This window comes from Hetaerina americana, unplaced genomic scaffold (genome assembly GCF_022747635.1).
Source record: "Hetaerina americana unplaced genomic scaffold, ioHetAmer1.1.p SCAF_1, whole genome shotgun sequence".
Classification (NCBI taxonomy): Eukaryota; Metazoa; Arthropoda; class Insecta; order Odonata; family Calopterygidae; genus Hetaerina; species Hetaerina americana.
This window is the reverse complement of record NW_027286069.1, coordinates 108,161,110-108,177,786: the sequence shown is the minus strand read 5'-3', so window position 1 is coordinate 108,177,786 and position 16,677 is coordinate 108,161,110. Positions and strand designations below refer to the sequence as shown.

The 16,677-nt window shown below is 40.3% G+C and overlaps 1 protein-coding gene across 1 annotated transcript in view; it reads right to left on the bottom strand.

The window, feature by feature from the left end:
• LOC139694521 (interference hedgehog-like) overlaps window positions 1–13,290 on the bottom strand; it is a gene marked incomplete at both ends in the record, with an annotated part of 209,620 nt that extends 196,330 nt beyond the window's left edge. The window contains one exon of the mRNA XM_071593070.1: window positions 13,075–13,290. Within this exon, the coding sequence (XP_071449171.1) occupies window positions 13,075–13,290 (216 nt within the window). The remainder of the gene's footprint in view (window positions 1–13,074) is intronic.
• Between the last annotated feature and the right edge of the window lie 3,387 nt (window positions 13,291–16,677).

The window sequence follows — 16,677 nt, the reverse complement described above, 5'->3', positions numbered from 1 at the left end:
GCTAAGTTTTCGCTTAATGAGATCCGAAATAAGAGGCCTAAAAGTAAAATTTACTTGATTAAAGAAGGTGACTGCAATGGCCTAAATTGCGTGCTAGATATTCAATTTGCTAGTTTTATGAAATATAGCAATCACCGAAGTGCAAGGTAACGCTGCGGCGAGGGTTGAACTCTGCGGAGGCAGGTCACAACCCCGCCTCCAACAGGTACCAGGTGCTGCCAGATGACAGCATCACCATACCCAACCCCTACTAATAGGTCGCTGCCTAGGGCGAGACATCAGCGCTCGGTAAGGGAGAGAACCATTATATGAATTAGGTAATTCTGATGTCCGGCGTATAATTTCTCCGCCCCGCAGCTGAGTCCAACGGGAGGGACATGTTGGATTCTTGTCGTCCTGGTATGCTCTACCATGCGGCGGGATACCCCATGCGACATAGGCGGTGAAGGCGGCCGTCAGTTATTTAGACCGACGTTCATTGAGGCTCGTTTGTAGCCGAAAACACGGTTTGAATCAAGGATCGTTGGGATTTTGTCGGAAAATCGAAGCGAATTTTGTTGATCTGAGGCCTGTCCTCTCAGTATGTCGGGTACCCCTTAATCACTCCGAGGTCCATTATGCCGCCGAAGCATCGCAGTTTGTAGTGCGTATGCTACACGGTTACTTTTCGACGGTTAAGCGTTAAGAAGGTAGGCAAGAGCGCAGTTCACATATTGGGAAAAATAAAGCAGGATCGTGCGTTTTTTGTTACTTCACATCAGGCTATGACTCTCGGATAACAAGAAAAATAAAACAAATTAGCACTAGTGTTAAATCACTGATAGCTAACGTAGAATCAATAAAATCAGTACATCGAAAACCATTAAATAAAGTCATGTGAGTGAACATAATAATAGTGCCAATGCTAGCAATAAATCTTCGCGAAACTCTTTTTTGCTCATTGTGTAAACCATCAAACCACCATACAACAAGAAAAATTATAGTATTTAATTGTTCAAGTAATGGAAACAAAATGTGGGGCAGTGAACATATTTCTATTAAAACATGGGCAGACATCGTAGCCGGAGTGGAGAGTTGGCTCACGGATGATATAGCAAACAGTGAGGTTTTTTCAAACGGTTTCACAATTTACAAAAAGGGCAGACCTAACTGATTTGGTGGGGAAAAATTCATTGCTGTAAATTCACAACTCAGCAGCCAACGCTATTAATGCGACGAAAAATACATAGAAAGTGTTTGCTGAAACATAAAGGACTAAACGGCCGAAACCTATTATCTTTTACTCATTTTAAAGACCCCCACAATCAAAAACGGATATCCTACACAAGCCCGACGACCAGCTATCCATTCTCAGCAACAAACATAGAAACAGTGTAAATTGAATCGCTGGTGTTTTATCTACCATTTACTAAAGCAAATGGGATCGAAATGGTGCGGGGGCTAACGTACTGGCTTCCCACCCAGAGGGCCCGGGTTTAAAACCCGGTGGTGTTGAATATTTTTCAGAGGTATCTCGATCCCTACTTGAGGTGTTTTGTGGAGGGCACTTTGAGAGAGTACGCCGTCCGTCGGATGGGACGTTAAGCTGCGGACCCATTGGCGACTTTCGTTAACAGATTAGGCCAATGCCGACGCCGGGTTTCTCTCCACCCTTCATCCTTTACTGTCCATCCCCTATGGCGCTAATGACCTTACCTGTCGGTAGTCTCCCCTAAATAGTACTACTACTACTACTACTAAAGCACTGCGTAGGAAAATCTGCGTAGGAGATTGCTGCCAAGAATTCCTCCATAAATTGTGAAAACACTCTTTACTATAAAATAATTAATCAACTTCAGCATAAATACCCTGCATTACACCATAAAGGTGGGTGGTTAGGGATGCATATACCAGGAGGAATGGATAAGTGATGAGGAAGAACATGGGAGAGGAAGTAAATCACTAACAAGGGGCCACATCACAGTTAATATCATCCCGACTTCGACGCCCAAAATCTTTACAAACATTGTAATAATGGACGGCGTCCATGACCATAAATCTATTCTTGTAGAATTAAAAATTACATTCCTGAAAGTAAACAGAGAAAAGTTTAAAATATACGTATTCAACATGGCAAATTGTAACGGACTTCGGGGATAGTTAAAGAAAGAATTACCAGAATTCAGGACAAAAACCTTGACACTCCATACAGAGAATACTTGTACATGCTACTTAAATGTTATATGTGAAGAAATAAATACTGACGTTCTTTGCAAACTTGAATGCAATAGTAAGGAACCTAAATGGTACAACGGACGCACCAGATCTGGCTTAAGAAAGCAAATAATGTTACTATCAGACTTTGACAAGAGGTTAAAAGGTAGTGACGTGGTTTAAAAGATTACATTCTAAGAGAAATCAAAAGAATGCCGTGATTAAGTACTAGATATCATACGTATAGCCCTACACGCCTTCAAAACTAAAACACTCCCCGAAAATCTTTAGGAAAATCCGAAGTCATTCTTGTCCTAAGTTAGAGAAATGCAACGTCCAGCAGTACATTCCTTGTAGACGGAAGTCAGTGAACTCATTATTGGCAGCGTGTAAAATCAAATGTCTTCGTTACATTTTTCCACAGCGTCTATAATAAAGATATAACACAGCAAACGAGCTTCCACAACCACTCTGGGATCACATGGGTGACTTAACACTGACCAAGAAAGGAATGGAATATCATCTCCGTAGTATTAAAGCCAACAAAGCACCAGGTCCGGAAGACATATCTGCTAGAATATGGAAGAAACTAGATGTAGCTCATGTCCTATTTTAAGAAAATATCCTTCATAAATCAAGAGAAAAACACTCGGTACGAAGTGAGTGGTAGCCAGGCCATATAACTCCCATCTGTAGAGGTGGCAGAAGAGAGAAAGAAACGAATTACTGACCCATATTTTCTAACATCTGTTTTTAATGTGAAATATTAGAAAACATTAGTGTCAATACTTTTTTGAGAGTTCTTTACAGTACGAATTGACATACTAAAAGTACAAAGAGAGTGAATTTATGAAGATTAGATCTTGCAAAATACAATCACGTCTTTTTATTCGCCATATAATTAGATCGGGTGAAAACAACACCCACGTTGATGCAATATTTCTGTATTTAAAGAAAGCCTTCGATAATGTCCCGTACAATAAATTGTTACGCAGAAGTAAATACTTTGATATCAAAGAGGAAATGATATATTGGATTGGAGACTTCTTGTCGTATCGCAAACAACCAGTAGTCATCGATGTGTTGCCTTCAAGGTGCCATTGCAGACGTAAGTTTGGACCTCCCCCAGGAAAATGTAACAGGGCCGCTTCTATTCTTAAAGTACATTAATGACTTAAGCTCACAAGGTCTTCGCAAACTTAGATTATTTGCCGATGACAAGGTAGTATAACGGGAAAGGAAGACCCCTTCAGATTGCGGGAGACTCTGTGGAGACTCTCGGATTGGTGCAAGGAATGGAGGTTAGTGCTTAACATAGGCAAATGTGCAGTATTAAAATTTTGAAGCAAAGGAAGTGATTGGAAGGACATAAATTATGAAATAGACGGTTCACTTCTAACTACGTTTGATAAAGTGAAATATTTGGGGGTAGAGGATCCGCATTAAATAAACTCGGTTTTTCTAAAAAAAGTGTTGTGGATATTAAATGAGACAGTTGATAAGAGGTATTACTTTGCTCTAGTTATGCCGCTTTTGGAATACGGCGCAAATATTTGGGATCCTTGGGAGAAAGTGGCGCTAATACAAGCAGGTAAAGTGAAGGGATAATCTGTCGAAAGTTGTTACGATAAGAAGACGAGTACGATAGGTATTTCAGAATAATTAGCATTGGAGTCGCTTGAGATGCGAAGAGAGCAAGCGAGACTAATAGACTCAGAACAAATGATTCAACAGTGAAACAGAGGAAATTGCTGGGGACCCACATATATTTAGGTAAATTAGACCAAAAGCATTTAATAAGTGTGATATGCTGTAGTGCAGGCAGATATATATATATATATATATATATATATATATATATATATATATATATATATATATGTATACATTCAAACACGAAATCCCGCCAAACGGCGAATAAATACTCATATAATATATGAGTATATATATATATATATATATATATATATATATATATATATATATATATATATATATATATATATATATATATATTCGTTCTTTCCCTTGACAGTGTGGAGCCATAACAGTAAGAAACCACGGTCATTAGACTAGAAAAAGTGAAGAAACTTGATTTACAAGTGTAGACAAGATCAAACATTGCACAAACATAGGATATAATCGTAGGTGTAGGTGTATGCTAGTCAATAATATATGTATTTTTATGGGTTTAATGGAAGAAGGGACCATTTGGTCTCAATTTCGCCTAAACAAAGACCTCTATTTATCTATCTATCTATTTGCATGAGTGTAAGTTAGAAAGGTTTTTGTGAATTTGTTGGTTTTGAATGCTATTTTATACCATTTTACGGGTGGTGACCTTACAACCCACACCACACGCCCTTGGGCCGGCTTGCAGGTTATAATGTACGAGTTGTCTCCTAGATGTAAAAAACTAAGCGAATTAACAATACCTCCGCCGACTTTTAAGCTAAGCTTCGGGAGGTCATAAGCTGCCCTTTAAATCTTCTCTGGCTGTGTTGGGAATACCATCTGTGACCGGCCGCCAAGTCTCATTACCCTGCCAACCACTGCCCGTCACCATTCTCCATCTGATGCCACAGTCTGATGCATGTTCAAGTTTCGGAAAATTTACCCATCCCACAAGTCCACTACTACATACCTTCATGTCTTCAATTACTTTTCTGATTGAACGCGTCCGATCGCCTTTTCAAAATCCGCTAGTCACGCAAACACACCCTTGTTGCGTTTGATGTCCATTCCTACTAACATGCTCTTCACTGCAATGGTGTAATACATTCCTCTCTCCTTTCTTAAGTAAAACATGCTCGTAAAGGTAATGGTTTCCACTATCAAGTGACCCTCTATTCTAATTCTTGCTAGAAATATCACTGCTGCATGAGGTACTAAATTTTAATCCCATTGTCTTTGCATTCTACTTCTTGAAAACGTTAAGCATTTGGAGCTAAAATTGACTGACGAAAATCTTTTGGCCATATTTCTTCCATTTTTCCATCAAATCTTCGGATATTCTACACCTACATAATACCCTGAAAGCTGCCGCAAGAGCTTGCGGCGTGGGGTGTTCTACGGGGATGTTACTTATTATTGCTGTCTTACTAGCATTTATATTCTATGCTTCTTTTTCCACCTCTGCAAGCGGTATTCCAGGACAATTTTCTAACTAGCATTCTTTTTATAAACTGGCTAATCTAATATATTTTCCACCTCCCACATTTCCCTCTTCTGAAAATTCTCTGGTTCTTGTAGCAGCTTCTTGTAGTTTTTCTGCAACAGAAAATATAGTTTTTCTCTTGATGAATGACATTTGCCTTGCCATCCCATTTAGAGATTTTAATATAGTATTCCCTGCATCTGAAATATCTTGATCTTTTCACCCTGGAATTTCAATCAATTGTAGTAATCCTGTTAATTTCCTCTACGTTATTATTTACATCCCTATTCATTTTTAGCTGCATTTCATCGTCAACAGTTTTCCCTTTTCTTCTTGGTCCTTACTCTGAAACGTCTTTCGCGTGATTCATGCCATCGTAAATATATGAAATTTTTGTTCATTACTCTTTCCACCCCTCACTGCCTCTCCTCCCCTACAATGTTTACCACTCTGCAGTTGTACCTTCGAAAATCCTCCTTACATCTAGCATGGCGCAGCCCTGCAATATCTTTATTTTCCTTCTCATTCACCGACCTAATATTTACTTATTTCCCCATCCTAAATATCGTCCTGTAATTCCAAGTTCCTATTCCCAACGATTCGGTCTTCTTCTGTTCCTTCTTCTCTGCTGCTGATAGAGATTCCATTTCAATTTATCAGTAGTAATTGATAGTTTCAATATTGTTCTCAGCGATTACATTTAACTCAGAGCCTCTATACGTGGGGAATTTTTTTTATCATTTATGTTCGTTTATAGTGAATGTTTTATTTGCTTTAATACCCTTACATTTCCAATTTACACACCGTGAGTCTCTTCAATTTCAGTTGAAATCCCTTACCTCTGGCATCTCATTATCTCGATCAGGAATATATTTTTCCTTGAATCATTGCAAATATTTTTTTTATTCGGGGAGAATGGTGCTTTTCCCATCTTTATAAAATAATATTTCATTATTTTTTCTTCCCTTCAAGTTTTTTGTTCATGTTTCCCCTTGAACTCACCCATGCAAACAAGCGCGTTTAGTTTTCTCCAAAGGAAGTTGGTCACTGCATTTCTTTGTCAGTGCTGTATCATTTGTGGAATCGAGTGAACAATGGCTCGAGTACTTATTTGATCGTAATGACGACCTGCCTGCCCCTTAGTGAGGGGGCAGCGAGTCGCCTCCTCCGTCGAATCCCCAACCCCCCTCATCCCCTCCCCCCCCGCCCTTAAATCCCTCGGACCCCGCCAAGCGTGGGGCCGGGTCGACCGAAAAAGGGGACCCCATTACTTTCACAAAGTATCCTTCATCCGCACTTATTTGCCGAGTCCCTCGTTTATTCTTCCCCGTTTGTCGTCATCTTTTGCTCCCTGCCCTCCCTTCTTTTGTGCTCCCGCCAAAACAAATTGCCTCCGACCGGGACTTCCTCGGATGCTTGAACGCGTTTCGCAGCATCTCCCTCCCTCCCTCCCTCCCACCCACGCATCTCCAAAGAGATTTCCCCGGTGGAGGAATCGTAATGATAAAAATAATAACAATGAAAATGATGACGACGGCAAGATACACACTCCCTTCCGCTCGTCCTCATTCATCTCTCCTCCTGCTCCGCTGCGTCCTCCTGCAATCCTCATTCCTTCTCTTTCCTCACCTTCGTCCCATTCTCGCGTACACCCGCTCTTCTCTTTCCACAGAATCATCCGTTGTCAAAGGGTATTTCTCGGAAGAGTATACTACGAATGCATATCACCCGACTTCCGTCGTTGGATGCGGTGTAACTGCTTGACGTATGAATCCGAATGTTTTTATTCATTTGAGAGCCGAACTCTCGTAGCAGCCCCTCATTACTTATTATTATCATCTAGTTTTACGTAATTTTGATAATACTGTCCATTACGCGCCTAATTTTGCAGATTTCTCTATCCAATTTTCAGTCATACAATTAACTATGAAAAATACTCTTTTTGTCACATCAACTCCCAAATGTTCCGGTGTAGCTTAACTTGCCAAAGGGATAAATTATGGTGTATCAAATAGCAGCGATGGTAATTAAATGTGATAATTTTTTAGGAACCTTATTTACTGTATCTCATAATCAGATGATTTTCCTGCTCAACAACATTTATATTCTTACATTTTTGGCATTTTTACGACGCTGGCAATTAAATCGCTGCTCGTGGCCCTAATGGCGTAATAATTACATAGTAGACTCATCTCTAATTTCAACTTGATTCAATTTCTGTAAACGGTTTCATTCGCAACCTTTTGGGCGAGACGAAGAGGCGTGGTTGGTCTTGCTAGTCGTCAGTCCTCAAAGCATCGCCTCACCCATCATGGTTTTGCCGGTCGGGAAGGGCGAATACTGTGGATGGGCGGGGAAGTCTCGACGGCCCACGAAATGCGGTAAAAATCAGCGCGCAAGAAAAATAGCGCAGGAGCAGCTCTTTAAACTTTGGCTTGTGGAAATTTGTTTAAAATTTTAGTTTCTTGTTAATTTATCGTAAATTTAAATCTTTGAATCGTTTGATAAATCCCTTATGCCCAGAGGACTTCTGAATTACAATCCTCTAGATTTTTTCAACTTAAATTTACTTTGTTCTTTCTCGCGAAACCTGGTGCTCCGTTGATTTATACGACTTTATATTCCCAGCTGATCTATGGATGACGCCTCGAGGTGACGCCGGCTTTTATTCCTCTCTCTCTCTCTGCCTTTCTGCTTCCTCTTTTATTATCATACCCGTCCACTTCATCTACGTACAGCCTCCCTTCTCCTGTTTCATAAGTTCTGTGGGTTCTCTTTGCTCATGGGTCATACATTATTCTTTTCGTTTTTCTAGTCAACATGGCTATCTTTTCCTCTGAATTCCTCTTTTGTTACCTTGTATTCTGAAAGATATATAATTATAGCTTCAATTTGAAGGATTTCTTAGCTAAAGCAATTTACGGATTGGCGTTCTTTATAGGTTTTGCATCACATAGTATGCTGCTTTCTAGGGGCTAGAGAAATAGATTTCACGTGCATGCTAATTTCTCTCATCAAAGCCCATAAGTTCTTTTTTAAGTATTGAATCATAAGTACTGCATACATTTTTTGATAGCTAACTTCATTGAACTTTATCTAAAGTCATGCATTAGAAAAAATTCTCACAAGTACAAATAGGGCGCGTTGCGTAATAATTTTACTAATTACTTCAGTTGCTGAATGTTTGCTCTTCGTATCTTTAATATCCATTGACAAATTTGCATTCTTATTTATACAATTTCAATATTTTTCAAATTAGCCTATTAAATGGCATTTTTTATTAGTTTTGCGTTTCTTTGTTTTCTCAGATTCCTTCTCAGCAGATTTCAATTCATTTTTACTCAATATTGTAATATTTGGTTTTCATGTTATTTCGTTTTTCTACATGTGTCATTGCCAAGTCACAAGCTATGGTCCATTGAATCAACGGGACTAAAACAATATTAGTTTAAGTCATGAACCCTGAAATGACATCATGTTCATTAGGATTTGTCTCTCTTTCCTAAATAACATCCTCTTCCAACAAGTACACGCCAAAGGAACATATCTTAAATATTTTGATTCTAAAACGTCTCTGATTCAATCGATAAGTACTTTTATCGCATAGCTCATGTTGACGTAATTGTATTCTTTCTGCCTTTAAGATATTATTAATTATTCTTATTGTAGTACAATGTTGGCAATGACACCTCAAATGAATTTTGAATCGAAAGGCTATTCGAACATCCCTTTCCTTATCGAGAGTTTACTTTCGACTTGAGATATTTTGAAAAAGGACTGAATGATTTTATTTTACGTCTCCTTGGATTAAATTCTCAATGCTAACTCAATATCTTCATTAATTTAAAACTTCGAACTTTGCATAATTTCAACAATATTTTTTGTACTTTTACATAACCACGGTTTCGACGACTTTCATAGGAATCCTGACATATTCAGGATTTCGACGATTAACGTCAACTGAAGATAGCGTTATTCGTCGAAACTACGGTCCTTTTAAAACACAAAAAACTACTGCGGAAACAATACAAAGTACGAAGTTTTATGCAAAATGAAGAGAGCAAGTTCCACAAGGTCACGTCCGAAACGATCAACTCAAAATCTTCCCTAAGAATGCAGAAAAATGTGTTTTTACTGCGCATGCGTCTGAACTTGCGCTAGTAATTACTTTAATATGATTAGATGTGCCTTAAATTTACTCAAAATAGATGCTTGAAAATTGCGACCATCTTCTCACTAAATTATGTAAGCGAGCATTCAGGATGCGTTCCAAAAGTAATACGATTGAATCTGCCGCTCCTATTTCTCGCAGTGGGATCAACTCAATTGGAGTAGGTGGAGGGGGGGGGGGGGCGGTGAGCTTTGCCGCGAAACCAATTCCGTTGCTCTTCAAGCTGTATAAGCGGTAGGACGTCAGTTATTGTTAACCTCTGCGCGCCAACCGTGCCATGAAAGACCACCGAGCGGAAATTGCAAATTAACTCTTTCGGCGTACAGAAAATAAACCTGATTATTTGGACGCCATCGCTGGTGATGAAACCTGGGTTTTTTGATAAGATCCAGAAACAAAACACCAAAGTTCTGAGTGGCACACTGGTCATCTCCTCAAGGCCAAAAAGGCAAGAATGAACAAATCAAAAGTGAAAGCAATGCTCATCGTCTTTTTCGACAGGAAAGTAGTGGTACATGAGGAGTTTGTTCCTCGAGGACAGACATTTAATGCTGCCTACTACGTGGATGTACTGGATAGACTCCAAAAAGAGTCATCAGGTCGAGAAAAGACATTTCCGCTACCTGGCACCTTCATCACGACAAATCGCCTTGCCACAACGCACTACGACTCCACGAGCTCCTGGCCAAGCACCAGGTGCCAACGCTGCCCCACCCCCTATAGTCTTAACGTCGCCCCAGCAGACTTCGTTATGTCCCCTCGGATTGTGGCAGCCCTGAAAGGAACCCGTTTTTTGTCCATAGAGGAGATCCAATCAGCCGTGGCGAAGACTTTGCGAGAGGTCCCCGAAGACGCCTTCCAGGGCGCGTACCGGTATCATGGCGGAGTCGCTGGAAAAATGTTTTGAGGCCCAAGGACAGTACTTTGAAGAATTTTAAGTGTTTTTACAAATTCGTACAATAAATTACTATAAAAAAGATTTGCATTACTTTTGGGACGCAACCTGTAACTCACACTTTAATGACCACAGTGTAAAATTAAATTAACTGATGTTTTAAAACTTTGTAAATATACATGAAAAATAAAATTTAGTGAGACCCAGGTTTCACTTCGGAGCGGCATCATGAGGTCATTAGGGTTTTATATTTATAAAATTATTTAAATAATCTTCCCACGCAAGTCGTCCTTAAGAGACAAAAGATAGTCAAGGACCTTGTGTTCCCCCTCCACCACCCCTCATCTCACTCACCATCTCTAAATCCCCTCCGTTAATTTAGTAATCTTGGGGTCATTCAGGTTGCGTAGTTTGAGAACGATGGTGATACCTAGTAATAGTTAATACTAAAATAATGTTAATTTTTATAATATTGGTGATAATGGTCAAGGGGAATGAGCTAGTTGAATCAGTTTATTTTACTTGTTTGCCATTAGTCTTGACCGAAGTGGTAATGTCGTATGAAACGCTAAGTCTGTTGCATTCGCTAGTCGAGTGCGTTCGTTCACTTTTCTTGGCGCATCGGAAATACAAAGTCGGATATTTGCACGTGCCATCGCAACTACTAAAACGCAGTCATCCATCCTTTCAGATTTTTCCTCTCCGCTCCTCCAGATGGGACTTAAATTGCCAACTATATGGTGCAGGATTATCATCTTCGAAATTCCTGACACACAATTGGTTCTCTTACGTGGTTTCAGGGTCATTTTTCCCCGTAACAATTCCATCATTTTTAGAAATTTTTATTTTACATCATTTTCATTCAATTAACAACTGCATCATTTCGAAAAATAATATGAAATGATCAAATGGCAGTAACAAATGATCGTATTTTCCGCCATATTTGTCCCTTCAAACTCGGATCTGTCGGTCCAAACTTCTGTGCAGCAGGTGGATGACGCCAGCGGATAATTCTCTCAAGGCTCGAACGAACAATACGAATTCAATTCCACCCATTCACAGCAAGAGATGTCTTTATCACGGAATATCTGTTTAAGCAATCTGTGAGTACATTTGAATGCTACTTGCATGGTTTGCCAGTCATGATGTAACAAACAGTCTTAAGAAAGCGGCAACTTTTGGTTATTTTTGCGAAAGCTAATTTCACTTAAACGGATCTTTCTTGGATGTTTCTGTTGACGCTATCCTACGGTTCATTTAATGATTAATCGCTTTCAGTACCAACCTACGTCATCTTTATCGACAGAAAGCAGAGCAAGTCATGTTTATTTAATTTGACGAAATACTTAGAAGTGCCTTTCATCAATTGAAGTTATCCGCTTTGAGTTTCATCAATTTGCTACATGTAATTGCGATCGATTGATGGCTCGAAATAATTAATAAGATTCCATGAATGGAAATTCTTTTTTCTCGTTGAAATATCCACAATAATAGATACAAAGTAATGTCTGTGCAAAAATTCGAGCAAAATGCGAAGAATGTAGGTGTGATTGAGATCGCCCGTTTCGAAGGTTTCAAATTTTCGAAATAAGAAAGAGGTCTCAGCGGAAATAAAAGCATTTCTGTCCTTAATGTTTAAGTAAAGTAATATTACATCTGAAATCGTGTTGAGAAAGAGCATCAGTTAATAATATGCACACTCAGAACTCATAGTCATCATCTACATCGACGTATACATCCTGCGATTCACCAAAAAGCTTTCGGGCAGGGGGTGCAAGAACCCGGAGTGAAGGGTTAGGGATAAGGGTTAATCTGGCGATCACTTCACAGTAATTGATGAGTCAGTTATTACCTTGAAGTGATCGCTACATTTTTATATACTTTGAAAATTATTACTGTGAGATAAGATTCGAGGTTACAAATTCAGATTGTAGTCTATTTTGATTATCTCATAAATCAGTGGTTCTATTCGTGTGTAAGTATAATATGTGTTCGGACCTCACCATATAAAAAGAAGGCCACTGAAAAGGTAAAATATTCATTTTTGGTCGATTAGCTGCCATACGTAATTAATAACATTAATAACATAAGAAAGTTAAGACGTAGATGACGAGGATAAACACACTTTGAAATATTCTGCCCATTATCTCATTTTGATTCCATCTTAAGTTTTAAGTCTGATCCAATCGGTGTGATAACCGGGAGTTTGAGTTACCTGTCTAGTTCACATAGATAGCGCATAGATTCACACTTTTTTTCCTTGAGCGAAGTTCTAGTCCTGCACGAGTTACACTAAATTCCTCGCATTGGATCGACAAGTATCAATTGTGCCTAAGCACCAAAAGACGGAGGCTGCTGAAGAACGCGATGACAATCGCCTTTCTCCCTCCGCCCCATCCACTCGTACGAGTGCCATTCCACCCCACACCTCTTAGCCCAGCTAAAAAGCGCCACTCTGCTTAACCCCATTCCAACCCCCCCCCCCTCGGTCACACCCCGTGAAGGATCTACGTATCCATAGAAATGCCAATGAATTTCATTTTCACCTGAAGATGTCTGTAGAAGTCGACACCCGGGTCGTATTTTAGGAATGGAAACTCCTTGAAAATGCATCACCAGGAGGGGGCGGGGGGGGCGGGGTAGTTAGGAGAGACTCACCACTCCGTTGCCAAACTTCCGCACAACACACGGCAGCGTGGCAGAGCTCCCGGTCTGCGCCGTCACCACCGTCGAGTTCTGGGTGCCGAACGTGGCGGCGGCTGCGGGTGCGGGCGTCGTGGGTGCGGCGGTGGGCGCGGCGGGGTCGTTGGGCGCGGAGGAGGTGCCGGGCGTAAGGGGGACAGCGGCCCCCTTCTTGGCGCTCCCGTCCTCGTCGCCTCCGAGGTGGTTGCCCGCGGCGCCCTTGCTGTGGCCGGTGTGGATGTTGCGCTCTTCGCGGCGGAGCACGGCGGCGCCCTCTGCGTGGAGAGAGGCCATTGGGTTAGTGAGCACCTCAAGAGGATTACTCGTTTGAATAATTTACGACAGGAAAAAAAAGGAAACATGGGAGTAATTTCTAAGCAGCACATAGAAACCTCGAAGGGAAAACATGCTGACAGTTTTATTTCAGTAAATAAGAGGCATCTACATCTACATAATACCCCGCAAGGGCGTGTGGCGGGGGCTGTTAGGTCACCAACCGTAAAAAGGAACAATACCGCATGCAAAACAATAACGTGGAAAATTACACCCACAGCAGCGCAAACACTCATATTGGCATATTGATGAAGTAAGAGCCGTTTGCTTAAATTCAAATATTGGCGCTTCAGGACACAGTTTTACTCCTGCAGCGCTATCTACTGATTCATTGAGAAGCTATGGTAGCATTTGTTTTGTTTCAGAAGTCGTGTGCTTGTCCGTGTATGCAAACAACAATGTCCGCGATAATCGTTCATCCCGCCAGTTGTGAAGTGTGTTTTTCTGTCATACGGTTCATGTATGCAAAAGGATTGTCGGCTGCCAAAATCCATCGAGAGTTATGCCTAGTTTATGGGCCTACATTATGAGGGAAAGAAAGGTTAGCCAATGGTGCCGTAATTTTAAAAATGGACGAAAAACTGTCCACCACGAAGAGCGATGTGGCAGGCCCAGTACTCTGACCAATAAAATTGTTTCACGAGTGGAAAAAAACGGCGATAAAATCGTTGATTGACGATTGATTGCCTGGATGAACAATTTCCTCCACTTGGACACACTACTGTCTACAATACTGTCACGGAAAACCTCGGATACAACCAATTGTGTGCAAGGTGGGTACCGAAACACTTATGACAAAACCAATAAGAAAATTCAAGATTTTCCTTGGGAGCTCTTTGCCCATCCATCGTATAGTCCTGACTTTGCACCTAGGAACTGTTTCCCTTTCTTCTACTTGAACATTCGCTCGGTGGACAACGTTTCGAAACCGAAGAGGAAGTCAAGAACGGCTTGGTCAATTGGTTTACCTCTCAGGCGGCGAGCTTCCATGCAGAGGCGTTAAGCTTGAAGCTGGTGCAGTGGTACGAAAAATGGTTAGAAGTGAACAGCGATTATGTAGAGATGTGAAGTAGGTTTGTAGCTAACTAATGGTTCCAATAATACTACCTTGATCAAAAAGTTCCCGGAATAACCACCGTGTGGCGCTCCCATCGTTCCGATTTGAGTTCTGTTTTTTTTGTTAAATTGGTACATCTGTTGTTGATATTCCCTTTAAATCTTAGTGTCATAACTTGACATTTGCAAAAGTTACGTAGCCAAGAGTACATCTATCTCTGTGTGTGTTGGCGATTTTTTACAATTGCAGAAATGGATTTAAATTTGCAACAACGAACTTGTATTAAATTTTGCGTAAAAAACGGATTTAGTGGCGCACGGACGTTGGAAATGTTGGAAAAGTGTTTCGGCAACGATTCTCTAAAAAAAACGGTCGTTTACCAGTGGCACGAGCGGTTCAGAAGTGGTCGTGAGTCAATCGAAGATGATGAACGCAGTGGCAGACCATCGACATCGAAAGTCGGTGAAAAAATTGATAAAGTAAAAGAAATGTTGGTCAATAACCGCAAATAAACCATCAGAGAAATAGCGGAGGACTTGAACATTGCCTATGGATCCGCCCAAGACATTGTGGTTAATGATTTGGGTTTCCGTCGTGTAGCAGCAAAGTTGGTGCCAAAAGACCTCAATTTCATGCAAAAAAGAGACCGTGTTGACGTCGCAAAAGACATGATTTGCGAGGCTGAATCCGATCCCACATTCATCAAAAGGATCATTACTGGAGACGAGACGTGGGTTTATGAGTACGACACGCAATCCAGACATCAGGCAAGTGAATGGCGTTCACCAAATGAGCCGAGACCAAAAAAACCACGTCGTTTTCAGTCAAAAAAGAAGGCAATGCTGACGGTTTTCATGGATTACAACGGTGTAGTGCATCATGAATTTTTGCCAGAAGGCCAGACAGTAAACAAAGAGTATTATTTGGGCGTTATGAGACGTTTGCGTGAAGCAATTCGCCGAAAGAGACCAGAAATGTGGGCAGAAAACTCGTGGATTTTGCACCATGATAACGCACCGTCGCACAGTGCTATCATTATTCGTAATTTTTTGACGAAAAATGCAACAAATACCATCCAACAGCCACCGAATTCACCTGATTTGGCTCCCTGTGACTTCTTTCTGTTCAATCGAGTTAAAAAACCATTACGGGGAACGCGTTTTAGCAGCCGAGAGGAAGTCATGGAAAAATCGCAGGAAGCACTGATGGACATACCGAAAACCGAATATAAAAAATGTTTCGAGGATTGGATCAAGCGTTGGCATAAGTGTGTTGCAGTCGATGGGGATTACTTTGAAGGGGACAATATAGATTTAGATGAATAAACTTGTATTTTTAATTTGCTGAATAAATTCCGGGAACTTTTTGATCAAGGTAGTATATATATATATATATATGTATATGTATATGTATATATATATATACACACATATATATATATGTATACATATATATATACATATATATATGTGTATATATATATATATACATATACATATATATATATATATGTATATATTATATATATATAATATATATATATATATATATATATATATATATATATATATATATATATATGTGTATAAACCTGATATCCTACGCAGCTAGAGTTGTTCTCAGGATCATAAACAAAAGGATAGAGATTAGGGCAAATGATTACTTAGGGGATGCTCAGTTTGGGTTTAGGAAGGGGAGAGGTACGCGTTATGCCATTGCAGTAATGAGATTATTAATCGAGAAGAATATAAAACACAACCAGGAGGTATTTGCCTGTTTCGTAGATTTGGAAAAAGCTTTTGATAGAGTGAACTGGGAAAAACTAATGAATATATTGTAGAAAATAGGAATAGATTGGAGGGAAAGGAGGCTAATCCGCAACCTGTACATGTCTCAGACTGCTCAGGTGCGGGTGAGAAACGGGGAGACCGCATGGGCAGTGTTAGGAAGAGGTGTAAGGCATGGTTGCCCATTATCACCGTTGCTGTTCAACCTGTATGCAGAGGAAATGATCAAAGAGGCATGGGAAGAACTGGAGGTAGGAATGAAAGTGGGCGGGGAATTCGTAATATCAGCTAGGTTTGCTGATAACCAAGCTTTAGTTTGTCAGTCAGCCAAGGGGCTGCAAGCATTGCTTAGTGAATTGGAAATTCAGTGCGACAGGTATGGGATGAGAATCAATATTAATA